Source organism: Impatiens glandulifera, chromosome 4 (genome assembly GCF_907164915.1).
Source record: "Impatiens glandulifera chromosome 4, dImpGla2.1, whole genome shotgun sequence".
NCBI lineage: Eukaryota > Viridiplantae > Streptophyta > Magnoliopsida > Ericales > Balsaminaceae > Impatiens > Impatiens glandulifera.
The window spans coordinates 9,446,327-9,473,461 of NC_061865.1; the positions used below are offsets into that span (position 1 = coordinate 9,446,327).

General features: G+C 32.7%; 5 protein-coding genes across 9 annotated transcripts; 1 reads left to right on the top strand and 4 right to left on the bottom strand.

Moving 5' to 3' along the window:
* On the bottom strand, nucleotides 1-5,015 carry LOC124936280. Of its 3 annotated transcripts, XM_047476764.1 has the most exons (8): nucleotides 4,715-5,015; nucleotides 3,838-3,890; nucleotides 3,420-3,525; nucleotides 2,996-3,175; nucleotides 910-1,389; nucleotides 642-728; nucleotides 471-558; nucleotides 1-333 (listed from the first exon to the last, which is right to left on the bottom strand). In XM_047476764.1, the coding sequence occupies exons 2-7, from the start codon at nucleotides 3,883-3,885 to the stop codon at nucleotides 497-499; spliced, it is 963 nt and encodes a 320-aa protein (XP_047332720.1). In that variant the 5' UTR covers nucleotides 3,886-3,890; nucleotides 4,715-5,015; the 3' UTR covers nucleotides 1-333; nucleotides 471-496. The 3 variants fall into 3 exon arrangements, with proteins under 3 accessions (XP_047332720.1, XP_047332721.1, XP_047332719.1); XM_047476765.1 differs by lacking the exon at nucleotides 4,715-5,015 and having other exon boundaries at nucleotides 916-1,389; nucleotides 3,838-3,982; XM_047476763.1 differs by lacking the exon at nucleotides 4,715-5,015 and having other exon boundaries at nucleotides 3,838-3,982.
* Nucleotides 5,016-6,272: 1,257 nt separating this feature from the next.
* On the bottom strand, nucleotides 6,273-9,989 carry LOC124934037 (cystathionine beta-lyase, chloroplastic). Its single transcript, XM_047474498.1, has 12 exons — nucleotides 9,807-9,989; nucleotides 9,594-9,712; nucleotides 9,316-9,386; nucleotides 9,139-9,230; nucleotides 8,941-9,028; nucleotides 8,679-8,790; nucleotides 8,330-8,426; nucleotides 8,152-8,233; nucleotides 7,945-8,062; nucleotides 7,346-7,453; nucleotides 7,136-7,238; nucleotides 6,273-6,632 (listed from the first exon to the last, which is right to left on the bottom strand). Exons 2-12 carry the CDS (start codon nucleotides 9,708-9,710, stop codon nucleotides 6,457-6,459), a joined length of 1,164 nt encoding a protein of 387 aa, XP_047330454.1. The 5' UTR covers nucleotides 9,711-9,712; nucleotides 9,807-9,989; the 3' UTR covers nucleotides 6,273-6,456.
* A 4,974-nt stretch (nucleotides 9,990-14,963) lies between these two features.
* On the bottom strand, nucleotides 14,964-20,826 carry LOC124936116 (phosphatidylinositol N-acetylglucosaminyltransferase subunit Q). Of its 3 annotated transcripts, none has more exons than XM_047476578.1 (10): nucleotides 20,685-20,826; nucleotides 20,133-20,341; nucleotides 19,412-19,783; nucleotides 19,149-19,289; nucleotides 18,939-19,042; nucleotides 18,628-18,849; nucleotides 17,321-17,815; nucleotides 16,311-16,654; nucleotides 15,589-15,682; nucleotides 14,964-15,297 (listed from the first exon to the last, which is right to left on the bottom strand). In XM_047476578.1, exons 2-10 carry the CDS (start codon nucleotides 20,307-20,309, stop codon nucleotides 15,180-15,182), a joined length of 2,067 nt encoding a protein of 688 aa, XP_047332534.1. In that variant the 5' UTR covers nucleotides 20,310-20,341; nucleotides 20,685-20,826; the 3' UTR covers nucleotides 14,964-15,179. The 3 variants fall into 3 exon arrangements, with proteins under 3 accessions (XP_047332534.1, XP_047332536.1, XP_047332535.1); XM_047476579.1 differs by having other exon boundaries at nucleotides 15,154-15,297; nucleotides 15,589-15,677; XM_047476580.1 differs by lacking the exons at nucleotides 20,133-20,341; nucleotides 20,685-20,826 and having other exon boundaries at nucleotides 19,408-19,572.
* A 3,551-nt stretch (nucleotides 20,827-24,377) lies between these two features.
* Nucleotides 24,378-25,129, bottom strand: LOC124934669 (early nodulin-like protein 1). Its single transcript, XM_047475188.1, has 2 exons — nucleotides 25,075-25,129; nucleotides 24,378-24,679 (listed from the first exon to the last, which is right to left on the bottom strand). The coding sequence occupies exons 1-2, from the start codon at nucleotides 25,127-25,129 to the stop codon at nucleotides 24,378-24,380; spliced, it is 357 nt and encodes a 118-aa protein (XP_047331144.1).
* Nucleotides 25,130-25,523: 394 nt separating this feature from the next.
* LOC124934389 (probable inactive purple acid phosphatase 16) lies at nucleotides 25,524-27,021 on the top strand. The gene is made up of 5 exons (XM_047474915.1): nucleotides 25,524-25,813; nucleotides 25,882-26,103; nucleotides 26,201-26,477; nucleotides 26,545-26,713; nucleotides 26,803-27,021. Exons 1-5 carry the CDS (start codon nucleotides 25,537-25,539, stop codon nucleotides 27,013-27,015), a joined length of 1,158 nt encoding a protein of 385 aa, XP_047330871.1. The 5' UTR covers nucleotides 25,524-25,536; the 3' UTR covers nucleotides 27,016-27,021.
* The last annotated feature ends 114 nt before the right edge of the window (nucleotides 27,022-27,135 follow it).

The following is a 27,135-nucleotide window of genomic DNA, read 5'->3' on the forward strand; positions in this document are numbered from 1 at the left end:
TTACAGTGACTCATAAGTTATAACCCATAATAGAAAGGCAGATCATGACATGAATAACTTCCCATTATCCTCACAATATCATCCTAGTCAGAAAATCATAAACCAATAGATAGCATGTTAACATACTCCTAACATAAGTACCATAAACTGATCAAATATTATTAACAAGATTCATGCCTATAAAAACCAAAACCCCATGTTGTCCGACCACCTTTAAAAGTCATTTCACCTAATCACACACTAGTAAATACCCCCATATACGATCTTGCAGAGTTGCCAGACCATCGAGTTTATTTACATACATACTCGAACATAGAGAAACTTTCTTCAAATCTGTAAAACAAAACTAACGAATCGTTAAAGAATGTCTCAAAACCAATTGTTATAAATAGGAGAGTTTTGTCCACTATTAGGGGTCACGATCAGCTAGATAAAAAGAAATCAGCAATGTGCAGAATCAGAAAATATACCGACTTGGTCGTGGTTGATATTTTAATCAATCACTGCCAAAGTTATCATAGCTCAAGCCTTCAGATATTGTGTCCAACCTTCTATTATCTGTGTATAGAGGATACAATAAGTTTGTCGCATCAATAACATGATTTTAATTGAAGCCACAAACAAATGCCTAGAAACATTACCTTGTTGTTCTACCCGATATTGAGGATTCAAGAAGTTGTCTGAACCAGCTCCTAAGAAAGGAGATCCAGAGTAATTTTCCAATATATCTGCCAAGACAATGGAAGTATCTAAGATGAGTTAATATTTTTCACAAGTTAGAAAAAAATGTAGTTTTCATGTAACCATCTATCTATCAGACAAACAGTTAAATATGTATAATACTATTTAATGGCACCATATGATATGAAATCGCATAGTTAATTGAGAGAATGGTGAAAAGGGTAAGACCAGAACCGAGAGAAAAATCGGCTGTTAAGTCTGACAGACTGAAGCTTCTTGAAATCTGCCCAAGGCTCTCATAACCAGCATCAGCCCCTAAGAGGGTATTATTAATCGGCTGTGAATGTGATTCAACACTACTGTAGGAAGAAACAGGCATATCTCCAGCTGCATGGCGGGCATCAAGAACATCTCCATTTGGTCCAAACATGCAAGGGTTGCCATTTATATAACCAGGTCCCTGCTTCATGATCTGTCCATTCATTCCTTGCACCAATCCCATGTTTGAGCTTTGAGCCATTAGTATGTTGGAAGAAGTATTAATTCTTCTGGCATCATTGGATATATCAACAGTCCCTTGCATACATGGATTCAATGATGTTGATCCACCATTTGAATATAAAGAGGAACCTAAAGGCTGGTGCATATCTCCTCCTTGTAGGGCAGATCCTGTGTACTCTTGACCATAGCATGCTGAATTTTGGCTCACTGTCAGTAGGGCAAAACCAAACAGGGCAATGGGTTAAAGATCTTAACTTGAAAATTTACACTGAAAAAGATTATAATAAAAAAAAATACACCTTCCAGCAAGCAAGTAGCCCAATAATAAACAACTAACCATAAACACTCTCCCATGTATAACTTGATAGCAAATCATATTGCTGATGCTATTACAAGTTTTGAGTAACTAACTTCAAATATCCATGCTATTAAAATATCTACTTTCTAGCATCCGTCAAAAATATCTACTTTCTAACATCTAAAAAATTATCTACTTGCATCCGCCAAAAATATTTGTCCAAGAGCATCTTACAATGTTCCTGTTCATTGAGAACATACTAAAACTCTATTATTAAGTTGGATTAGAGTTTAGACCACAAAGTTGCATATCATTTTCAGTAATGAAATTTGAAAATATACATCATGCCTTGATATAAAATGGAAACAAACAGAAATGGCCCTCTCAACAGATTCTATTTTGTTGTCCTTTGGTTTAGATGTTGACATTTTTGCCTTGTGCTAGATGAACACAAAGCTCTATAAAATGCATTGACAATCAAACTCCCTTGATTTGTGAATCTAGATTTACAGGTTAATCCTATAGAAACTGTTTTTCTATGCTAATGCTTAGTCAATAGTCACTAACAGCGAACATTTTTCCTAAGACTAGCCAATCATTTTATAGGTTACATGTAGAAGAATAGGTGTCGATCATAAAGGACATTCAGATATTTCAAAAGGTTCCAGTTGAAGAAATCGTATTACTTTGTAAAATATAGTATAGTGATTCATACACATATTTCAAGTTAGTGGACCTCAATTCGGATTTATGTGAAAAAATAATGATAGCTATCAGCCGCTTAAAGCTTTGAAAAATAATTTTCATATTTAGATGGACAGAGAAAAACATGAACTAACAACCAATTATTTCTTCTCCAAAAGCCATAAAATGAAATCTCGTTCGCTGCAATGTTGTGTGCAAATTTCCTACTGGCATATATTTCTCCAAAGAAATCTCTCCCATGGTCTAATCTTACAGATAGGTACTCAAATATCTAGTTTGTCAGCATCTTGAAAAAGCACAAATCGTTAGTTCAATTTGAATACTTAGATTTCATCTAGTGATTTTGCAAGAATTCATAGACTTTTTATGAGCCCAACTATAATGAAGACATGCATGAATAGTAAACAAAATTAACGAAGGAAACAACAATTACATCTATACATAAAAAACTCATGGTCCAGAACCTTACAACATAAGTTATGGTAAATGAGCAAGAAGATAATCAACAGTGATTATGAGGTTTTGTAATATTCCTGTAATTTTAAGGGCTTAGGGATGCCATTACCACTTCAATAAGTGACTCTTCTATACAAAAGCATTCTGCTACAGTTGTAAATATTAGGGTAGGGTTAGTGTATGGTTGTAAATATAGGTGGAACTGTTTAAATAATTATAGTTAATAGAAACATTTCTCCACAAGTTTTTAAGCAACAAAACTTACTTTGTTGGTATTGAGGTTCATGAATGAAAAAAATCACACTGTAAGAAGTTCAAGCTAATGCAAAGTTTATGAAGAAGGAAATTCCCTACTTAGTGAAATATGAGATCCATTTGACATGTGGGCAGTAGTAGGTCCAGCTGATACTTGGTGCATTAACTCCACTTGCCTCTCTAGCAACCGATTGAATTGCACTATTTGATCCTTCACAAGTAATCGCAAATGATATGCCTTAAAAAATTCTGGGTTTTCCTCTTCAAGCTTTTGCCACACTGAACATATACAAGAAGTCACAATCTTAGTACCATAGCAACAAATAAAATACAATACTGAAACCTTTTATTATTACCAACATTTTATCACAAGAAACAATATTGTAGGGAAAAAAATACTTGCTATAAATGGAGGTCTTCAAGCATTTATTTATCAAACAAGATGCAATAAATCCATTGCGTGTTAAGAAATGTAAGTCCAAGAAAAACAGAAAATATGCAAAAGAAGAAAATAAAAAATTACCAAGTTCAGTAAATCCAGGCTCTATTTTGGCCTTAACCAACAGCGTATTCATCACCTCTTTCTTGCTCATGTGCAGTTGGAGACATTGCTCAATAAGATTTTGAACCTAAAATCAAATGTAGATCAACAATCAGAAGTTATCACTATTGACAATCATTTAGACGTACTGGGTACATTATAAAATACTTGCAATTAGAAGTCTCAAATATATAGCTGATATCTACTGTGACAACCTAAGTTAAAATGCAAAATACAACACTAATCCTAAGACATATCAGCATATATTTTAAACAAAATTGTCTTGGTTATTTATCTTTTAAGGAAATAGCACTATATAAGATGACAGCTACACCTAACAACACGAGTCTTAATCAAGCAGTAAGAACGTAAATAAGTAAAACAAAAATCAACTACTTACCAATTGTATGTCTTCACGTGAAACTCTTCTAACCTCTTCACTAGACATTGTTCCTGTTTAACCCAAAACAAGAGTTGGGACATATGTTAACAGCAACTTATTTTCATGGTGCAGCAAATAACAGAGACTCTGAACAATATCTTAAAGAACTACTGTAACTTTAATACATATAAGCTGATATAAAACCTGTCAAAGCTTATTAATAGACTGTAGGAAATAAAGAAGGCTCATATTAGAAAGATTAATATCCTAAACTTCGTATAACTTAAGGATGCTTGAACTGTTCCCTAGTCTTTCCAGTTAAGGATCACAAATTCATTCTTTCCCCGGATTCTTCAGAAATAATTAACAATTTCAGTATCAACCACTGACATGTTATATGATTCTAGCAAGGAATACATTTCTATGATCCTTGAGTTTGAAATTCAAACTGGACATTTGCAGTAGTGGGTGTTGTCCAATCTTCACTTTTTATCACAGAAAAGGAAAGCAGATTGAGAAAGAAAAAAAACAAGCAGAGATACTAGCACATTCAATGTTAGTTGAAAACCAATTATATCAGATAGTGGGAACAACTTCTGCTACCTTGAGTAGAATTCTTCTAAATTCTAACGAGTTGTACAAAATGGTATAAAAAAAAAAAAAAAAAAATCATATTTCCTACAATTGGTATGATATCCAAGAAAAGTAGAAAAATATCAGTTACCCAGATACAACCTGCCAGAACAGTTTCTAGTCAGAACTTCAAATAGCAAAAATTTTAAACATCCCAGATCACAGGATTCACAGCACCAGAAAAAGGGAAAAGAAACCCTAAAGACATGCTAACTCAAACATAGACATGATAAAAATAGAGATACCCAGATACGATCTTCACCTGAATTTGTTAACAGGGGAAGAAAGGAACCTTCTTCACCGTCTGGAGCTATAAAACAAGCTCAATTGGTAGAGATTGGATAGAGAGAGAGAGAATATTTGTTTGGAGTAAGCTTTCGGTACCCAATTGGTGTTTATGGTGGGGGGACTTGGGTGTATGTTTAGGCTGTTAGTGCGACTTCCTTTTCTGTAAGATACATCGAACTGCGACGGGTGTAGGATGACGGGAACTGGCGGGTCCCGCCGCCGGTGAAAAAGATTCTAGTGAGAGAGACTTTTTCAGCTGTATGATCCTTTTGCCCATTTCGTCTTAAATATATTTGTAGACCCATTTTCTGCAATTCCATTTTTTTATTTTTTTTATCTAAATTATTAAAAAAATGTATATATATTATGCCCTTTAAAGAATTATTTTATAATTTATAAAATAATATTTCTTTTTTTTTTCTTTTTTATAAAACATCTAGATTTCCTTTGATTTTGAGTATTTTTTTTTTATGGGTTTTTGTTGATTATTTGAGATTTGTTTAAAATAAATGATTAAATATATTTTTTATTTAAAATTTAAATTAATAAAAGTAAATTAAAAAATAATCTTTATCATATTTCTTTTTAACCAATCAAACAATTCAATTTATTAACTAAATTTTATTTTTATAAAATTTGAATTTTAAATATAAAATATTATTATAACTAGAAAGATTTTCATAGACACTAACAAATAAAAATACAAATAAAATAAATTTAATAAAATGTCCCTCATTTATTAAATTTAATGTTGAATTTAAAATATAAAGTGTTATTATTAAAGAGTTTTACTTGTTGGGTTGTTTTATTAGATTGTAAGTTCCAAATTTACATATAATATTTTTTATTTTATTTTTAATCGTTTTAAATTTATGGGTCAGTCAACCTAAAATCCTACTAAGTATTCACCTTCTTCTTGACCCGGGAACACTTTCAAAATTAAGTATCATTAATTATATATAACTAAACCAATTAAAAACTTAAATAATCTATTTTTTTCACTAATATTTTTTTTTTATAAAAATTCATTAAAAATCCTTAAATAACCAATATCGATAAACTCTTAAAAGAATTAATATTTAGAAAAAAATTAAAATGAGATTGAAAAAATATTTTTGTATGAATTAATGTGATTATAAGAGAAAATAAAAAGATTGTTAAATTTTTTAGATTATTTTAAAAAACAACAAAAATCAGCCTGAGAATACATGTAAGTTAATCCTTTTAAAAAAAAACAATTTATCTCACTTTAACTTACATTATTTATTATTATGCTGTTAATTTGTAAAAACAATTCATTTAAAATAGTATATAAGATTGTAGATTAAAAATAATTCACTTATATTTCAAGACAACTCAAATTCATAAGTAAATACAATTATTTTAAAAAAAATGATTTAAAACAACAATTGATACTTCAATAACAGAATAACAATAAATTATATTTCTAATAGAAAAAGAACATTAAATTATAAGCTTATGATTGGAGGAGCAAATTAATTATACCACCAACCCAAATAATGGCACCTATATAAAAGGTCTTTTCAAAAAAACTTTAATTGAAATCAATTAAAATAATCCTGGCATAGTGAACCCTTCAATTTAGTTAACAGAAATCACAATCTAAAGCCAAGGTTACAAATAAAGTTATTTGAAAACTTGTTTCACTCCTAACAAAATACAAATAAAATCAAAAGGAACAGGAAATATGAGCCCTTATAATGGTCCCGTGCTAAGGGCATTGTCCAAATCAGCGATCAAATCATCGACATCTTCAATCCCAACCGATATTCGAATAAGATCCTCAGTAAGGCCACGGGCTTCGCGCACTGCAGCTGGTATGCTTGCATGGGACATGAAGCAAGGCATGCTTATAAGGGACTTCACACTTCCTGCAAACAAAGTACCAATTCATGGTCAGTTCCAAAGGATTATAAATATTGCCCTCTTTATATTCTTCACCGAAAAAAATATATTTATTATGTTTGCCAAAATTTTAGTAAATAAATTGGATCATGATAAATATAAGAAGTACGAAATGAAATATAGGGAGCTGTGTCAAAAGTAGAAAGGTAGAATTACTCTTTGGGAGAAGTTGGTGTCAATTTGGATTGGGTGAGGGTTCAAAAATTCGCATAGAATTAGCTATCCAAATTTTATGTTATTTAGACATTTGGATCATTAGCAGGAGGCATTTGAAGGAGGTGTGATTTGCAGTGTATCACAATCAGCTACACAATTTATACCAAACGTATATGAATTTTTATCGAGAAATTTATTGACAGTTTCTCGCCTAAAACTAGACACAAAAAGTGTTTACAAATAAGCTACTGAGTGTTTTATTTAAAAAACTAAAGTTTGAATTTAGTGAATGTCAATGGTCAAGAAAACCTACCAAAACTAACAGTAATGCTGAAATACTTTGTAGCCTCAACAATGTGCTTAGACAGCTCTAGTGACCCAGTTGTGAAACTAAGCACAGAACCTGCACCCTTAGCCTGGGAAAGTTAAATCGTTAAATTATCAACTAAAGAGGTCGGTTGAAGGGAAGTAAAAGAATGAGAGAAGAAGAGGAGGATATAATTCCGAATTGAACTCAATTTACCTGTGAAAAGTGCAAATCACGACCTGGATGACCTGGAAGGCTTGCGTAGTTAACTTTCTTCACTTTGGGATGGGAAGAGAGAAATTCAGCAATCTTCTGGGCATTACTCTACACCAGATCCCAAAAATACATTAATTTGGTACAACAAAAACAAAACAAACATCATTCACATATAATTCATTTTACCAATTTTATAGGACCTGAAAACCTGGCCACAATTTCCACCACTAAATAGATAAATATAAATAATTTTTTTCGATAATTTCCATCACTAAAGATGAATTTATTTCCTTTTTTGCAATGATTTTTTTAGCGAGGGTTTGTTCCTTGGAGGAGGATAACACAACATTCTACTGTCATGAGAATCTACTTCAATAAAAATGTTTTCAGTTGTAATCAAACTTGAGACATAAACCTCTTGAGTTCAAGATGCTAACCACTTGAGCTACCCTTAGTGGATCCCTTTGCTAATTTTGAGACTAAAAATTTACAAGTCCTCATGCTATGATGAGCAGAAGAAATACCCACAGCTGATAACTAAATCATCAACGTACACCACAAAATCTGTTAAGTGTACTAGAAAAAGTTTTCATCATTACCTGTTGCTTCTCCACCCGTAGGACCATGGTCTTTATACCACGCAAACAAACCCAACAATCAAAAGGAGCTAAGCCGGAGCCCTCTGCATTTTGTATAAAATACAAATCTTTTGCCAACCTGATATTTTATCAAAATTAAATGAAAGTCAAGGATGAAATGGGGCAGAGGAGGAGATAAAGAGGTCTTAAGTAGAAGAAAGAAATAACCTTTCTCCTTTCACAGTAAGAACTCCTGCCATGACATCACTATGTCCAGCTATGAATTTAGTAGCTGAGTGCATGACAATGTCTGAAAAGGATAAAAAAAAAATAACAGTTAATATATAAAGGCAAAAGAAAATAAAAATTACAGTTTAAAGAAGATATGTCCTAAACTTGTATATACCAGCTCCAAGCTCCAAAGGTTGAGATAAAACTGGAGACATGATACTATTGTCCACTAAAACAAGCGCACCATGAGCATGAGCCAACTCTGCTATCTTCTGAAAAACGCTCGTCAAAAAAGAAAACAAATATTACAAAACATTTAATACAAAGACTGGCACATATCTCTAGTATTTTCTATAGACAAACAACTGAAATGAAACCAAACACTAATTCCCTTCTTCCAAGCAAAGAGAGCTCTACTTGATTATCTAAGTAATTTACTCAAGTTTGTTCTCAAATAAATTTAATAAATTAGGTACTGAACCAATTGGATTAAGTAATGAGTCAAGTTACCAACATAACCTTACCCTAATATCTGAAATCTGTATTCTCGGGTTAGTTGGACTCTCCAACCATACAAGTTTTGTACTTGGACTAATTGCTGAAGCAACTGCATCCAAATCAGTGGTGTTTACGCGCCTGGAAGTCATAAGCACAATTATACAGCATTTTAGTACTATGTCGCACATAATTCCTGATAGAAACAGTCTACAAGTTTTCTTCCGGCTTATCAGAGAAAACAACAAATCACTTAAAGATAAGATTAGACCACAAAAATTTAACACTGACTTGACAATAATCCCTTTCTTTGGAACCACTTGAGATAGCAATCGGTCAGACCCACCATAAATATCATCACCAGCAAGAATTTCCTCACCTGGTAAAAGAATAAGCCAAGCCAAGTAAGTCTCATATATCACATGTACCACATGTAATATGAAAAGAAAAAGAAAATAGTAGAAGAAGCAAGCCAAAATCAAATCGAACCTGCTCCAATAAGATGAGTGACAGCAGCCAAAGCAGCCATTCCACTCGTGAAGCAAAAGGCGCGGTCAGCTTTGTCAAGCTTCGCCAAGAGGCTGAACATATGAGAAAAAGTAATACTTAATATGGCATGTAAAGAGCTATAGCATTCATATCATGCATAGCAAGAAAGAATCTAACCGTTCCAAAGCATCCCGTGTAGGATTTCCACTTCTAGTATAATCATACAAGCCATTTTCTGTTGCTGAAGGCTGTGGAACAAAATATAAATGGAATTACGATGCAATAAAAAACAAAGTCAATAGTTCATCACTCGATAGAAAAATCACGCTAAAAAGTGATAGAAGAGTTTTGATTTTCACGTTAAGTTGCGATTGATATATATCTATTCTCAATCTCATAATTATCCAAGGGACACTAGACCTGCTACATGACAGAGGTTAAAGTAAATGAAATACCTGTTTGAATGTGGCTGTTTGATACAGTGGTGTGCTCATTGCCATGTAAGGGTCAAACTGATTCTCAAAATTCATCAAAATTGTGGAAATGCTTGGCTCGTGTTCTTTAGCCTCCATGTCTATAAGAAAAATGAGGATTATATGTATAAGACGATAACAAGTTAAATCCCAATAATATTAGTAATACAAATATTAATAACCAAGCACACTAACCAGTCAGGCAATCAGCTACAGTTTCTGTCAAGGCAAGTGTGCTTATATCAAGCTTTTTATCTCTCCTGCAGTTCAATTCAAATCTATTGGCATTCAAAGTTCTCCCCTTGACAACGGCTGAGTTTTTATACAAGATACTTGCAGAAAAAGTCTCATTTCTAAGCACCTAAAATCAACAAAATCAAGAGAATGAGATATGAAGGTGCTACAAAACCACAAGTAATTAAAAAAAAGGATAGAAGGCCAAATCCCCATAATTTTAGGACTTCGTCCAAGCCAACACTAGGGCCAATGGTTAGTTCTTATTTCATATTTTATACATTATTTTACAGACTCTAGAATCAACAATTTAGCTCAATACTAACATAGAAGGCCCCTATTTCTTCTACATCAAACAGAATTCATGTTTTATTTAATACAATGTAATATGATCCAATTCTAAAATTTCATGCATTATAAGTCTGAGCAGCCTTTAGGTACTTGTCTAGGAAGGAACAAAATAGTAGAGGAGAATGAGAAAGGTTCTTACATCTCTGCTTTGATCAGCTGGGCAAGAACTAAAGTGCAGTTTTAGAGATAAAGATGCCATTGCTGAAGCAGAAACTAAGGTTTTGATTTACCTGATATGAAAAGGCAGAAAAAATGCCATCAAACAGAGCAGTGAAATTCTATATACTAAACAAACAAGCCCTTCCATTAAGTGATACAGGAAGAAGACCCATTATGTACCTACTTGGTAAAATATTCCTATTTTCCTAGGTACAAATACAAAAATGCTGGTTCCACATTCTAAGCTTCAATACTTGACAAGGAAAGTTAAACCCATAAGTAAAATCAATCAGAAGAATGAAGAAAACCAGTCAAGATACTATCTTTATAGGTATAGTTTGAATTCTAACTTCTTCAGAGTTTATCTTTGTCTTGTTTATGTTATTAGTAGTTTGATTGGAGTAGAATTGTTCTTACAAAATAGATGAGCTTATGGTATACAAAGAAATCATATTTCCTACAATTGGTACTTTTTTAGAAAGCTATGCAAGATTCGAATTACCGGAAGTGAAATTGAGCCAGAAAAGAAGGGTGTTTTGAATCTTCAGGTAGGATGAGAGCGCACCAAACGCCACCTCCTTTTGAGAAGAATCACAGGAGCAAAAGAAAGTAAGAGAGCCGCCAATATAAGAGGTGCAATCGACTGCTCAACATAGAGCAAGAAGAAACCTCTTAGGAAACTGATTAATATTATTTTATTAAGACAAATATTTTATTTTTCTGAGTTAAATTGATTTTATTTATTTATTTATTTATTAGTATCTATGTTTTTTTTCATTTTTACACTCATAATTTAGTCATTTTAAGTGGGAATCTATAGTGATGGTGTCCAACACATAAAATTCTACATAAAATTCTATTACTTAACAAAAAAAAACCAAATTTATTTTAGGCGTTTTAGGTGAGAATGTTGATATCCACTACATAAAATTTTATTACCTAACAAAAAAATTGTCTTTATTTTAGGTGTTTTAAGTGAGAATCAACTGTTACGTCTTGTCTTATTGGTATCCATTACATAAAATTTTATTACTAATAAAAAAACCTCTTTTTGTTAGGTATTTTAAATGAAAATCGACCGTTCATTTTGTCTTGTTGCTATCCACTACTATTAATTTTTTTTTGAGAGATGACTTATGTCATTAGTTAAAAAGACCGAAAAATGTAAAAAGAGTACAAGAGCTGAAATCGAGCTTACAACAATTTGTTCAAAGTCAACACACGATAACCATAAGGAATCCACAATTGACCTAAGAAACGCACACGGACATGAAATCAAAGTATAAAAGTGAATAAGTAATAAAATTAACAATCAAAATGGGACAACGAATTTTAGGTATTTTAAATGAAAATCGATCGTTACATTTTGTCTTGTTGTTATCCACTACATAAATATTATTTTTTTAAGAAATGGCTTACGACATTAATTAAAAAGACCCGAAAAGGGTAAAAGGAGTACAAGAGCTGAAATTGAGCTTACAACAATTTGCTCAAAATCAACACACACGATGACCATGAGGAATCCACAGTTGGCCTAAGAAACGCACACTGACATGAAATCAAAGTACAAATGAATAAGGAGTAAAAAAACTGAAATTGAGCTTACAACAATTTGCTCAAAGTCAACACACGTTGACTAGAGAAATTCACGCCTAAAAAACGCATACGGACATGAAATCAAAGTACAAAGGTGAATAATGAACGAAACTAACAATCTGACGGGCTCGAACCTAAGAAGTTAGGGTTAGTATTCACATCTTATTGCCGCTAGACTAGAAGAGGGGATTACATAAAGTTTTATTAATTAGCAAAAAAAAATATTTTAAGTGAGAATTAATCGTTACATTTTATCTCGTTCAATACATTTTGTCTTGTTAGTATCCACTACATAAAATAAAATTTTACTACTTAACAAAATAATCATCTTTATTTTAGGTGTTTTAATTGAGAATTTGTCGTTACATTTTGTCTTGTTGATATCCATTACATAAAATTTTATCACTTAAAAAAAACATCTTTATTTTAAACGTTTTAAGTGAAAATCTACGATTAGATTTTGTCTTTTTAAATCAACTACATATAATTTTATTACTTAGCAAAATATATATATATATATATATATATATATTAATATTAATATTAATATTAATATTAATATTAATATTAATATTAATATTAATAGAGTATTTTCCTAATATATATATATATATATATATATATATATTAATATTAATATTAATAGAGTATTTTCCTAAACTCCTTGACCTCATAGGATATCTTCTCCATTGCTCACCTCGACTCTAATACCGATTTAAAATACACAAATTCAATCATCGAATATTTATGAGTATCGAATATACGCAAGGTCCGTCCCAAAATTTAAAGGTCCCATGCAAAAAAAATTGTGGCCACCAAATCTATCTATATACATATAATGATGCTTAACTTTTAAAGTGTTTGGATTGTCGGGTCAAGAGTTGTGGTTAATTTGAATATATATGTGAGAGTAATGGATACTTGAGTCGGATTGTGGGTTGACCCGTCCATAAACTTAAAACAGTTAAAAATAAAATTAAAAATGTTATTTGTATGTTTAGAACTTGTAACCTAACAAAACAAGTACAACTCTTTAACCAACTAAGCTAACAACACTTTATATTTAAGATTCAACACCAAATTTGAAAAACACGAGACATTTTAACAATAAAATTTCAAATTTTTAACTAACTAATCTATATATATATAATGATGCTTAATTTTTAAAGTGTCCGGATTGTCGGGTCGATAGTTGTGGTTAATTTGGATATATATGTGAGAGTAAATGGATACTTGAATCGGATTGTGGGTTGACCCGCCATAAACTTAAAACAGTTAAAAATAAAATTAAAAATGCTATTTGTATGTTTCGAACTTGCAACCTAACAAAACAAGTACAACCTTTAACCAAGTGTGATTGAGATGTGGTTTGCCGAGGAATAATAGGCCGATATCATTTGAAAGTGGTTAAACATATATGAATCAAATATTTGATTGACAAAGTAAAAGTGTATAGTCACGAGATGAGAGATTCATTCGGAAAAAATATGTGATAAAACATGTGAGAAAATAAGTTGTTTTACCGAAGTGAATAAAACGTGGAATGAGAGCGTTCTATTTTTTATTTTAATATATTATTCATGATTATTAAGAATGTTAAACATGGAATACATATTATTATAATTTTTTAATTTAATTTATTTTTATTTTTATCTGTGTATATCGCACGAAAATTTTCATAGTTAGAAAAAATAATAATAAATGAAGACTAACATTACAAAATTTAGTGTATAGTACTTAAATATCAAATTATGATTTTTTTTTGTTACTATTGAGACATTGCAAAATATATATATTTTTAATTATCTTAAAATAATTTTAATATATTGCGGTGTACAATTTGTTTCTAAATAAATAATTAGGTATAACAAGAATGGTGAAAATGAAAGAAATGAAATTCAATTTTTTTTTATTTTCAATATTCTTTCACAAAATATAGTCTTAACAAATTGTTTTAATAATATTTTATTTAATTTATTTATTATATTAATTTCTCTATTATTAATCTAAATTATATATATATATATATATAAATAAATAAGTTAACTGATAAAATATATAAATTTATATGGACAAATTAATAGGCAAATAGAAATTATTAATTGAGAGAAAAAAAAAATTTACTGAAGACAAAGAGAAAATTAATATTTTTTTATTTTATTTTTAATTAATAAATCATATTTACCGATCAATATTATTAGTTGAAAAAAATTTGCTCACACCATCTTTACTCTTCAAATATATACATAAACATATTAATTGATTTATAATATATTTATTAATTAATTAATTAATTAATAATACTATACTTTTGATAAATTTAAAAATTTTAGGGCTCTTAAAGAGTGAGTCTATTCAATTTGCATATGTTACCTTACCCTATGGCCAAACACATTTGGGTAATCATTGACATCTATACAACAAATCATCTAGAATTTCCCGGGATCGAAAGAATAAAATAAAAAAATTTCGAGCACGTCCGGTCAAAGTCTATCTTGTCTTTACCACGAGTCATTTGATCAGGCATCATTGACATCTTGCATATGTTACATAGACAAAAATATGAATGGAATGTTTGAAACATTGACGATCCGAAATGAGTCGTTGATCAGGCATTAGTGTCCAAGTATTTATTAACTCGTCTCGAACTCGAACGAGTTTACAAATTTGAACTCGAGCTCAACTAGAAAAACTTGAATAAAATTAAAATTTTTAAATATTTGTGTAGAAAAAATATTTATTTTAAATTTTAATATTAAAATAATTAAAAATATATATTATTTATTATCAGACTCGAAAAAACTCGAGAAAACTTCGAATAAATATTTATATGAGCTCGAGTTTGACTTGAATATTAAACGAGCCGACTCAAGCTCGACTCGAACTTGATCAAAGTCAAACTCAAGTTAAGCTTTGACTAATTGAGTTTGACTAAGCGGCTCGCAAGCGACTCACGAGTAACTTGACTCATTTGCAGTCCTTGTCATAAGTTAAGGCCACACACATAACACAAATTGTTCAAAAAAAAATCTCGTAAACTAGAGCAGGGGATATTTCATTACACATTTGCGGATATTTTTTTCATAAACATAACAAATATAGGTTTATCTAAAATAGACCATTGTTTAGCCAATCTAATCAATATGCAATAGAAAGGTTAAAAAAGGAACAATAATAAAGCTCAGTAGCTTACACATGGTGAATTGGAGTTGTTGAAAGTCACTAGAGTTATACCCAAGGCTGGCAAGCAAGAACCGCATCATAACAAAGGTACCAATACGACTTGTAAGGTATGAACATCCATCGCATTTTGGAAGGGAAACGTATTCCTAATGTAGATGGAATGCTGCAATGCAAACCATTATACTGTCAAGCTTATTGGAAAACAAAACGAGAAGAATAAACCCTAAACCCTCCCCCCCCCCCCCAAAAAAAAAAAAAAGCGGTTTTAGGTTTCTGAAACTAAGTGAAAACTGAGAACCCAATAAAAACAGTTTGCATAGCCTATAAATGGTGAGGGGAAAATGTAATAGAATCAGTTTCTTCTATTATCTCTCAATTGGTAAAAATCTTTTCCCTAACCCTAATTCTTGATTTGGTTTGTAACGATTTTCTAAACTCTTAACCAAGCCAATACCTTTTACCCGTGAGAATTCTATGAGCTATCGAAGCAGCAAAAGACCCTGAAACTGTGGAGAATACAGTTCTGTAGTGGTGAGATACTATCTGCCCTGAAACAAAAATAAACAAGCAGTAAGTCTCTGCTTCATATTCCGTTAGTAACAGTGTTCATTTATTTATTTTCTTACGCTAAGTTCAAACAATCTTTCTTATTTTATTTTACGTTCAACATTATACTAGACAAACAAATCATTTTTTTTACATTTAACATTTTGTAAAAGAAATAAAAGATCTTAATCATTTTTGAACCTCTTCTTGTTATTTTTTTTGATGAACCAATTCTATACACATTTCTTATTGAGTAATTTAAGGATTGGTTCATCAAGAATTAAGTAGAAGAGGGAAGGGAAAAGAGGTTCAGAAAAAAAAAATTCTGTTTGTTTTGAAAATATTGAATGTAAAATAATAATAAGGTTTGTTTGTTTTTGTAAAAAGTTGAATGTAAAATTAAAAATAAAAAAAAGTTTGTCTGGTTGTTTGAAAAATTTTTAACGTAAAAGAAGGAAAAAAAGAGATAATTTCGTTATTAACAGAATATAAAGAAGAGCATAGATGATCCTTTTTAAATAATTCAGATGCAAAAAATGTATTTTTAAAAGTACAGGTGCATGGATGAATATGCACAAATAGACTTTATCCCTAAAAGCTAACACACTTGCCAATAGTTAGAATACTCACTTATATTCAAGAAGTTGCTATGAAGAACTGAGACCAAAACACCAGACTGATTAGCTTCTCGAGATAAAATCTGGAACCATATTCCAGATGGAAATCTTGACCGTCTCATAGACCAAAATAGAATTTCTGGATAAGGTGTTGCGTGAATGATGGCAATGGCAATGTCAATTATGCTGCAGAGAGAGCTGATAGTAGCCTTCATAATAGTGAAGAATGTATAGAAAACCGAAGTTGTTGGCAGAAGAAGTAAAAGAGGAGTGAAGAGGAGCGCTCCAACTACATGTTGTTCAACGCTGTAGTCATAGCTATCATATCTCTGACGAAGAGGATTCCATTTTCGACCCCTAACAATAAAAAAGATGCGCAGAATTCAAACCATTGTGAAATCAATATATCATAAATATGCAAATTACTTAAACTGAAACAGGCGTTTACAAAAATCTTAAGGGGCTGAGCAGAACAAAAAGCTCAAAAAAGGGAACTACATTAGAAACATATCACAGGTAAAAGACTAAGAAAGTAGAATAAATGTGATACAATAATTATATTACTGGTTTGAATAACCAATTAGAGAAAACACATGTCATCAAAGTTTCAGTGAGTTAACAATAGACGCGAATTCCACATCAGAGACATGTTGGTGCAGTGCCACATCACCCTTCTAGAGATATGAAGACGACGTTTAATTTAGTTACTTGGTCCCCCGAATTGTCTTTTTCTAATAACACAGTCAAACCCATAATTTAAGTAATGTATCAAAATGGTAAATGGTTTAGCCCAAGTATTGGCTCATCCAGTCGAAGATCAAAATGTAGGAAAAATGGATTATCCACACGATCAAATAGCAGAAATATCAGCCTACAGCACTTACTAATGGGGGGAAGGAAGAGACAGTTGAAACACCACTTAAAATTTCATGGAGTTGTGAAAATAATTTAATAGGAGTTCTGAATGCATCTTTGTTTGGAAAGACACTTTTCAAATTTTCAATAAGACAAAACTCGTCTTACCTGAACAAGCGCCACAAAGCTGCTATAGACTGTATCTGAGCAGAATAGATATTTGATGTCAACCAGTGAAGTAGTGATAAATGTGAGGTTGCAAGCAGGATAATATCCATAGTAAGAGCAGCAGATGTCGTCAAGCCAAAAAGAATTGCTAAAATAGCAAGTCCTTTGATAAAATGGACAAGGAAGGAATCCAAGGAGAGCCAAAGAGTAGACCAAATTTGAATCGCATTAAGAGACACCACACCATGGACTTCAGCCAACTCTGTGTTCAACTTGAAACCGGCAGGGACTCCCATCAACCAAACACAGCCAGTTCGCAACAAAGAGTTTGTAATTCCATTAGAAATGTTCGATATCCATAAGCCACAAGTTTCTGCAAGACCTAGTAACCAAAAGCCAAGAATGGATCCCAAAAGAAGATCCACTGTTGCACTCATCCACATGGAGTGCCTACGACATGCAGCCTTCTCTTCATACTCCACACATGTCCAAGACCTTATAAACAAAACACCATGAAACATGAATTTCATGAGAAACAACACATAATCAAAGGAAATAACCTGATAAAAAATGTGTCACCAATTATTATGATAACAGAAAAAGAGCAGTTACATGAACTAGAGCTCTAGCTAGATATTTTAGTGCTACCATCTGAATATGGGGTCATTTGAAAACGCTTTTTTTGTCATATATTTGAATGTGGATCCAGATGAGATCGCGTTTGGAATAGAACTTAGTCAGAAACATAAGTTTATTTGAGGTTTCTCGTCTGGAAACAGATCCAGGTTGTGCTGGTTGATTTATCATAACTATAACCCCTCATATAATCATGTCTAGATAAGTTTTCTTGAGGAATTCTTTTAAAAAAAGTTCCGCCTTTAACTAGTTTAAAGTCAAAGAGTGCACTAGGAACTGTGCCGCATCAACTAAAAAAAATACACATGCATTAATATCGATTATATAGAAAATGAACGTTTTCAAATAGGTCATAACCTATTTCTGCACATGATCATCAAATTATCACAAGCTCATGAACCAAACATTGCTGGAATTTAATACCAAGCAAACTAAATGAGGACACAGTAGTAAATTAGCATATTTAGATGCAGAAGCATTATTGCACTGCATTATATGTAATAGTAATACTCTCTAACATGTCAACATCAAAACTCAAACGCAGCTGTATATGTCTAATGCAAACAAGAAACTAAAGGCATGTATCTCAAGTGACCTTAAGAGAAAATATCTAACAACAAGAATTTCTTACGACTCCATAAAAATGACCAGACAAGGAAACCCATATTTACCTAACAACATCAGGTTTAAGGAGGACTGGCCAATATAATATTTGGCAACATCTGATATGTATATTCTTACAAGTGTTGCTGAATAACTTCGGTAACATTAGAAGTAACCAAGACTGTGATCCGTAGCAAAGAATTATATGAATGCATTGCAGGGTGATATAGAAAGAGGTGGACAATGACGCCACTGCTAGTGCAAGCAATTTCCATGCAATAGAAAAACACCTAGAAATAAAACAAGAAGTTAGTACTAATAATTTGCAAATTAGAAGTAGCTGCAAAGAAAAGGGGCACCTAAACATAGAAGAGATTACAGGTGAAAAAAGGGCAACCGAACAGCACGTCTCGGAAGGCCTACATGTTTCTCGAGTAAGAGTTTGGCAGCATTTGCGCTGTTGATTGCCAAAATTACAACTTCCTAAAACAAAACAAATTTTCAAATAAAATATCAATCTTTTAATTCAAAAATAAAATTAGAATATCATGTGGAATCCAAGGCCACATAGATACATGGTATTTATTACCGAGTCAGTGAATGATCGCCTTTTATGAAGTTCTTCAACCCACTTAGGACTCTTCATAGAAGCTCTCATTGGATTAGGTGGCCATGGAAAACCCAAGGAAAAATGATGATTACCATATGTAGGAGTATCATAGAGCATAACCTGAAATCATGTCAACAAAGAGAGTGTGAAATGCTCCTTTTCAAAAAAGGACAGTGTGAAATGCTTTAGAATGAATGTGAGGTCATATAGACGCATGACACAAGTAATGGAAACTTACATACGTGGAGATCAATATGAGATGCATCTATCCCATCCAAACGCATATAGTGTAGTTTAGGGAACCATTTGGAACCTTTAATGATGTAATTACAAGGAAAATATCCAAGCTGGATCCAGCTACTCTTTTCCGGATAAACAAACCTAGAATGGTCTAATTCCCCGTTACTGTTGCAGCAAGAACATCTCAGTTGACCAATATCCTGTACAAGTAAATCTGCATCCTTTCGAATACCATTTTGATAACATTCTTCACTTCCAATTTTTGGTATTTGACAGTTTCCCTTCGTATCTGCTGCAACTTGTCCAAGTAAAGAGAATGTACACTGATCTTGAAGAGAAGTTGACATGCTTTCATTTGTATCATGCACAATCCTCTAACAAAAAGATACATAGATCAATTAGACTACCTTACAGAATTCCACTACATGTAATGTATGCTTCTTACAAACAGTCTCTATAAGCCAATAATGTTATGTATGATTGAATCTAAATGAGTGGTTTAATGTCACAGCAAATAAAAAAAGATTGAAAATGGAACATTTCCCTGCATTGAAAACATACATATGTTCATTCCAGATATTAGCACCAAAACCGTTTAGGGAAATGGTAACCTGGAAGTGTGCAACCATATATTATACACAAATAGAAGTTTTGAAAAATATAGAGTTCGAATTGTTAACAGAGTACTGATATAAATTCTACAACATCAACACCGGGTTATACCTGAAGACGTGGCTGAATCAAAGAAATAGCTTCCTTATTTACTGCAACTGCCACTACAATATCAACTGAATTTGAGGAAGACTGAAAAATCCATCCAAAAAGTAACTGGCACGAAGCAGGTTGAACTGAAGAGAGGTTACGTGGCCACCATAGCCGACATTCTTTTCTCATCTTCATCTCATTACCTCAATTAAAACTTCTCTAAGATCCTGAATGTAGCAAAGTTAGCACACAAAGTTCAGTCATAGTATCCCTCACCAAACCTATCAATTTGTTCAAACTATCGGCTAAAAGTTTAGTAACCTACTCATGATACCGAAGCAGAAGAATGAATGACAACGAAAACGAAAAGAGAAACTTACGGAGAAATAAAAAAACGGATCTATCAACTAACTATCAATCTATCTATGAGAAGATTGAATATCGATAATTTTCACAAGTCAAAAGATGTAGATTCAGTTGCCAATTTTCAATTTTCAACTTGCAATGCAACTCTTTCATTTAGGAGCGGATGGAATTCAATTTTGCTAAGTGAAAAGAAGAAGAAATAACCTTAATCAAAGCAGAATCGGAATGATGCTCATATCCGCCGCGATTGTTCGTTGCACCTTTGGCCACTCCGGCGAGACCTATTCGCCGGCTTCGTGCCTTGAAACGAACTCTCTCCGTCGCCGGCGCTGCCTATAACAAAGCAACAAGAAAGCAAATCTGGATGTAACATAATCAATTTCATCACTTTTTACTTTTTATTAATTAATGTATTAGTTTTACTTTTTTAAGTAAATTATTCTTAATTAATACAGTTTTAAACAATATTGGCAAATACAAAAATTTAAGAAATTATATTATTATTTTTTAATTAGAATTTATTCTCTTTGCAAATTCACCTGAGTTAATTTTTTTTTAATAGGAATAGAATATTATTTAATTTAAAATTTAATCTAATCTAGTTATTAGAGTTGAGAATATGGCTCAACTTAACTTCAACTTCCCATCTAATATAGGTCATAAGTGAAAATAATTAAATGTAAGAAGTTATTTATTTTGTACAAATTTTATATTTAAAAATGATTATATCAAAAACAATTTAAAAACGAAATGAGCGGTTTGGTCAGATAAACTGAAATACATTGATTTTGATTTAATAACGAAATGACTTACCTATAAAGGTATGGGTGGTTCCGTACATCGAAATACACTGTTTTTGATTTGTTGAATGGTTCAATTTGTTTTATAAAAAATCGGTTAAATCGATTTATAAATTTGATCATTTCATCTGTACAAAAAAAATTATTAATAAATAATACATATTTATTTAAAATCTGTTTTTGTAACAATAATAAACTAAATTTATTATAAATATTTTCTTTTATTAAAAAATATTATTATTATATTTTTTTTAAAGTATGGATATATCAAATTATACATATCTTTTAAATTTAACTAGACAATGAAAAAAAAGTGTTTTTGTTCAAATCAAAACTTAATCAACCATTTAATCCGAATAATAAATTTGTTACAATTAAAGATGAACTGAAATAACTCAAAATAGACTTCTAAATCAATTTTTATTTGTTTTTCTCACGTAGTTTTATAGAATTTTATGTGTGCACTTTTTTATTTATTTATTATTATTATTTTAGTGTGTTTTTTTAAATAAATTTATAATTTAATTCATTATTTTTTTAATTAATATTATTTTAATCTGAAATAAAAAATATTATATTAATATACCTAATTAAATCAAGTTAAGTAAATCAATTATTAAGTTAACTGATAAGTTTAGGATATCATATAAATTTTAAATCGAATTACTAAAAGGTCAACTCAAATTAATATCAATGAATCTGAACTAGATCTGAATCTAATATCTAAATTTAACATTAACATATAATATATGTAACAACATTAATATAAGATTGAATTTGAATGGAAAATTTGAGAAATGTCAAATGACCTTAAAAAGGGCATGTTCAGAGTATCAATTAAATTGCGCTGATGACCACTTATTTTTTTTTTGACGAAATTACCCTCGTTGCGTAACGCAAAGGGGAGGATTGTCACGCGATCGTGCCCCTTTGCGTGACGATCGTGCCATTCGCGTTACGCGACACTCATAATTTCACAAGTTTTCTCTTCGCGTGACGATCATTCTATTCGCGTAACGCGAATGAAATAATTTCGTCAAAAAAAATTTAAGTGGTCACTAGCGTAATTTACTAACGCAATTAACCCATTTATTTTATAGGGTCATTTTGTCAAATTTCCATTTGAATAGGGAAATTTGATTAAATGACACTAAAGATCACATTATTTGCTATAAGTGTCCGCGCATAAAATTAAATACACTAGTGACACTTTTTTTTGGACGATTTTGCTCATGTCGTGAGACATCCACAATCGCGAGACGCAACCGGCATTCGCGAGACGCAACCGGCACTCGCGAGACGCAACCGACACTCGCGAGACGCAAATTTTTTTTTATATTTATTTAAAAAAAAAATAATCTCGCGATTGCCGGTTGCGTCTCACGAATACCGGTTGATACAACCGAAAATTACGTCTTGAAACGTGGGTATTTTCGTCCGAAAAAAAGAGAATGTCACCTACATTCATTTTATGTGAAGAAATAAGGTGATCTTTCTTTTCATTTCACCCCTTTGAATAATGAAAGATAATTAGATATAGGGAAATTTGATTGAATAACCCTCATAAGAGGGTTATTTCCACTTTTAACATGTCATTAATAATTTTATCATTTTTGACCTTTTGCCTTGGCAAAAGGTCAGTTTTACCCTTTATTAAAAAAAAAAAAAAATTTGATTTTCCCCTTTCTTCTTCTCTTCTTTCGTTCTCCTTCCCTCTCACTCTTTTCAACTCTCTCTCTTTTCAACTCTCCCCCTCCTCCGTCTTCGACCGATCCAGCCTCCCTCTCCCCGACGACGAAAAGCTCCCGAAACATCAACGGCGATCCAAATCCATGTAACCCTTCCTCTCCCCCGACCTCCGACGAGCCCTTGACGAAAAGCAGAACGACTATCCATTGAAGGTAAGTTTAGGGTTTTATCTTATATTCCATGCATGCTGAAATGGAAGAATGGTTTAGGTTTAGGTTTAGATTTATTGGCTGTTGCAGGTTGTCGAAGGCGAATGTGCATCTGTCGCCTGCGAATGCGTATCTGTCGCCTGCGACAGATGCGCATCTGTCGCAGACGAATACGCATCTGTCGCCTGCGACAGATGCATTTTTCACCTGCGACCTTTTGTTTACTTGGTTGTTTGTACAAACAATGTTAGTTTGCTTTCTGACATTTTGATTTACTTATCAGATAACTCAGCACAAGTAAATCACAATGGGTGACTGAAAAATACTAGGCTAAACAATCCATCTTCTGCAGATAGTTTCACCGTTATATTTGCCAAAGCTAGAGATGAAAAGAAAACCAGCGGTACTTCCGGCGCCACCGCCCCTCCTCAATCCACATCAAATTATCAGTACCCTTCAGCGGTATATGTCTAAAGATCATACCTTTATAAAATTCATGGGATTCACACCCTTAATTCATTTATTCATTTGCAGGAGAAGAAAACTAGGTTTTGCTGTTTTTGAGATCAAGATCACCATGATTATAACGATAGATGATGATGATGGTGTCTTTATGGATGATGATGATCATCATGGCCGATGGCTCATAAAAGAGAGATAACAATGGATCAATCAATATGCATGTGTATTAATTAAAACGCTTGTGCTTGCCCGGCTCTAGTTTTTTTTTTTTTTTTAAGAACTCTTTTTATCTTATAATTAATTAATTCTTTCTTTAATATGGATTCTCCATGCATGGATAAATCATTGGTTAGATCGATCGATAGATAGATCTCTATTCTAATTAGGCTAGTTAGAAACAATTTGTTCATATCATTAATTATTAATTAATAGAGATGATTTCTTATAATCTAATGGTTCATTCATTAATCATAATCAAAATACTTGAAATTTAATAATTTAATGAGCAAATGTTTCCATTGCTCCTGGATTAATGAAAAGATTATCACTGTTTATAAGCATTGTTCATACCATTAGTAGTGATTTGATATATGTTGTAGGTTTCCAAAGAAGGGTTTCTTAAAAAGTTGATAAATGGGTTAAAAACACAAGAACAAAGTAGCTAGAAACAATTTGTTTATACCATAAATACGAAATAATTAAAAACATAAATTAACCTTAATCAAACCACTAAAAATTTAATTAAAGTAACAAAACAGAGCAAGATGAATCATAGCCATCATTCCTCCATAAGCACCAGACAACATAGAAGAAGAAGACCGGTTATTTCCATCTTCGTCCGGTGACATAACTTTCACTACCATCTTTTGTCCAAGTTGGCAATGACCAGAAGCGCCACTAATGAAATAAAACAACCCAGAACGTTCAAACTCAATTTTTGTATGACCATTGTTAAAAAACGAAATGGGTCTTGTTGAATTGCAGTTATTGAACTCTTTTTCAGTCACCTCCATTACAGAGTCCTTCTTGTACCGAAAACCTGAAAAACAGACCACCCATTAACTCAGCATAAGTATTTTAACTCATAGTAGTCATCCAACCCAAGACCTTCAATATCAACATACTACATAAAGGGTCATTCCCAATTGTGCTGAGTTATCTGATAAGTAAATCACAATGTCAGAAAGAAAACTAACATTGTTTGTACAAACAACCAAGTAAACAAAAGGTCGCAGGCGAAAAATGCATCTGGCGAAAAATGCATCTGTCGCAGGCGACAGATGCGCATTCGCAGGCGACAGATGCGCATCTGTCGCAGGCGACAGATGCGTATTCGTCTGCGACAGATGCGCATCTGTCGCAGACGACAGATGCGCATTCGTCTGCGACAGATGCGCATTCGCAGGCGACAGATGCACATTCGCCTTCGACAACCTGCAACAGCCAATAAATCTAAACCTAAACCTAAACCATTCTTCCATTTCAGCATGCATGGAATATAAGATAAAACCTTAAACTTACCTTCAATGGATAGTCGTTCTGCTTTTCGTCAGGGACTCGTCGGAGGTCGGGGGAGAGGAAGGGTTACATGGGTTTGGATCGTCGTTGATGTTTCGGGAGCTTTTCGTCGTCGGGGAGAGGGAGGCTGGATCGGTCGAAGACGGAGGAGGGGGAGAGTTGAAAAGAGAGAGAGTTGAAAAGAGTGAGAAGGAAGGAGAACGAAAGAATGGAAGAAGAAAGGGGAAAACCAATTTTTTTTTTTTTTTTTTAATAAAGGGTAAAACTGACCTTTTGCCTTGGCAAAGGTCAAAAATGATAAAATTATTAATGACATGTTAAAAGTGGAATCAAATTTCCCTAGATATAAAGGGATATCTAATCAATCCATTCATATTCATGCTCTCTCTTTCTATTTACATGACTATGTCACTGAACTACTTAGCGATTTTGCCCGCCTATCTATTCTTTTTCCAGTCCTTCCTCGCCGGTGGACTAACGATTGATCTTCGGACGGCGCCGGAGAAGTATCTCCAGTTGAGCGCCGGCGAACCATTCAAGATCGCTCTTTTCGCTGACCTGCATTTTGGAGAAGACGCTTGGACTGATTGGGGTCCTCAGCAAGATGTGAATTCCTTGAACGTCATGTCTACAATCCTCGACAAAGAAAACCCAGGTATCATTTTAGCTTTCTTAGAGCACATGGAGAAATTTAGGGATTTTCAATGAATAATTCCATTGCAGACTTTGTTATCTATCTTGGAGATGTAATCACAGCTAATAACATACCAATTGCAAATGCAACCTCGTACTGGGATCAAGCAATATCTCCTACAAGGAACCGTGGAATTCCATGGGCGTCTGTTTTTGGAAACCATGATGATGCCCAATTTGAATGGCCATTAGATTGGTTCTCTGTCTCTGGAATTCCAACCATTCATTGTAATTCCTCATCTTCTTCATCAGGTAGTTATATATATTGATTGATATTTGATAATGATGTTTTCCACATTAGAAGTAGATGATGAAAACTGAATTGTATTGAATTTGGAATTGATGTTAGATGACCAAGATTGCAGCTTTGGAGGAACAGGGCGTTTGGAGCTAATGAAGAATGAGATTGCGAGAAACAAGCTATCATATTCGATGAATGGTCCCAAATCACTTTGGCCGAGTGTATCCAACTATGTCATTCAACTTTCATCATCAAACGATTCAAAATTGCCTGTTGCGATTTTGTACTTTTTGGATTCGGGTGGTGGTTCCTATCCCGAGGTTATATCTAATGCACAGGTCGATTGGTTCAAACAGAAATCCATGGAGATTAATCCTGATTGCAGGTATATGAGTTTTTTTTTCTTCAAAAAGAAATATTTGATGTGAATCTAATGAAGCAATGTTCTTCAGGATTCCTGAGATAATCTTCTGGCACATACCAAGTAAAGCCTATAGAAGTGTTGCTCCAATGTTTCTACCAATATCGTATTGTGTTGGTTCAATCAATAAGGAACAAGTTGCTACTCAAGAAGCTGAAAATGGCATTATGAAACTCATAGAAAAAAGAAGTTCTGTCAAGGTGGGTGTTTCTCTCATTAAAATGATTGAAACCCGAAAAGAGAAATGACGACAGTTTGTTTTAATGTTTTGAGTGTTGGTGACATGCAGGCAGTGTTTGTAGGACATAACCATGGATTGGATTGGTGTTGCCCCCATAAGAATTTATGGCTTTGCTTTGCGAGGCACACTGGCTATGGTGGATACGGGAATTGGGATCGAGGAGCAAGAATCTTGGAGATCATCGAGCATCCATTTTCTCTAACGTCGTGGATAACGATGGAAGATGGTAAGTCAGAAAGTCAGGTCATCTTGAGCCCGTAAATCATAAGAAAATCCAAATCAAATGTCTTCGTCGCTTGATTCAATCAAAATGTCTTCGTCGCTAGATTCAATCAAAATGTCTTCAAAATTTATGGAATCATTTCCCAATTGAATGTCCTC

Coding starts and splice junctions, on each gene's coding strand:
- LOC124936280 (XM_047476764.1), bottom strand. CDS start 3,885: ATGTCTAGTGAAGAGGTTAGAAGAGTTTCACGTGAAGACATACAATTG. Junction 1,390..2,995: donor TGGATCTCATATTTCACTAA/GTAGGGAATTTC, acceptor CCCTACTGACAG/TGAGCCAAAATTCAGCATGC. Junction 559..641: donor ATATCGGGTAGAACAACAAG/GTAATGTTTCTA, acceptor CTCTATACACAG/ATAATAGAAGGTTGGACACA.
- LOC124934037 (XM_047474498.1), bottom strand. CDS start 9,710: ATGGAGGCTAAAGAACACGAGCCAAGCATTTCCACAATTTTGATGAAT. Junction 7,454..7,944: donor TACGGGTGGAGAAGCAACAG/GTAATGATGAAA, acceptor GATCTGGTGTAG/AGTAATGCCCAGAAGATTGC. Junction 7,239..7,345: donor GTGATTTGCACTTTTCACAG/GTAAATTGAGTT, acceptor TAACTTTCCCAG/GCTAAGGGTGCAGGTTCTGT.
- LOC124936116 (XM_047476578.1), bottom strand. CDS start 20,309: ATGAAGATGAGAAAAGAATGTCGGCTATGGTGGCCACGTAACCTCTCT. Junction 18,850..18,938: donor CGGTTGCCCTTTTTTCACCT/GTAATCTCTTCT, acceptor TTTTATTTCTAG/GTGTTTTTCTATTGCATGGA. Junction 15,298..15,588: donor AGAATTCTCACGGGTAAAAG/GTATTGGCTTGG, acceptor TTTGCATTGCAG/CATTCCATCTACATTAGGAA.
- LOC124934669 (XM_047475188.1), bottom strand. CDS start 25,129: ATGCTGAAATGGAAGAATGGTTTAGGTTTAGGTTTAGATTTATTGGCT. Junction 24,680..25,074: donor AGATTTATTGGCTGTTGCAG/GTTGTCGAAGGC, acceptor TCTGTTTTTCAG/GTTTTCGGTACAAGAAGGAC.
- LOC124934389 (XM_047474915.1), top strand. CDS start 25,537: ATGCTCTCTCTTTCTATTTACATGACTATGTCACTGAACTACTTAGCG. Junction 25,814..25,881: donor CCTCGACAAAGAAAACCCAG/GTATCATTTTAG, acceptor ATTCCATTGCAG/ACTTTGTTATCTATCTTGGA. Junction 26,478..26,544: donor GAGATTAATCCTGATTGCAG/GTATATGAGTTT, acceptor AATGTTCTTCAG/GATTCCTGAGATAATCTTCT.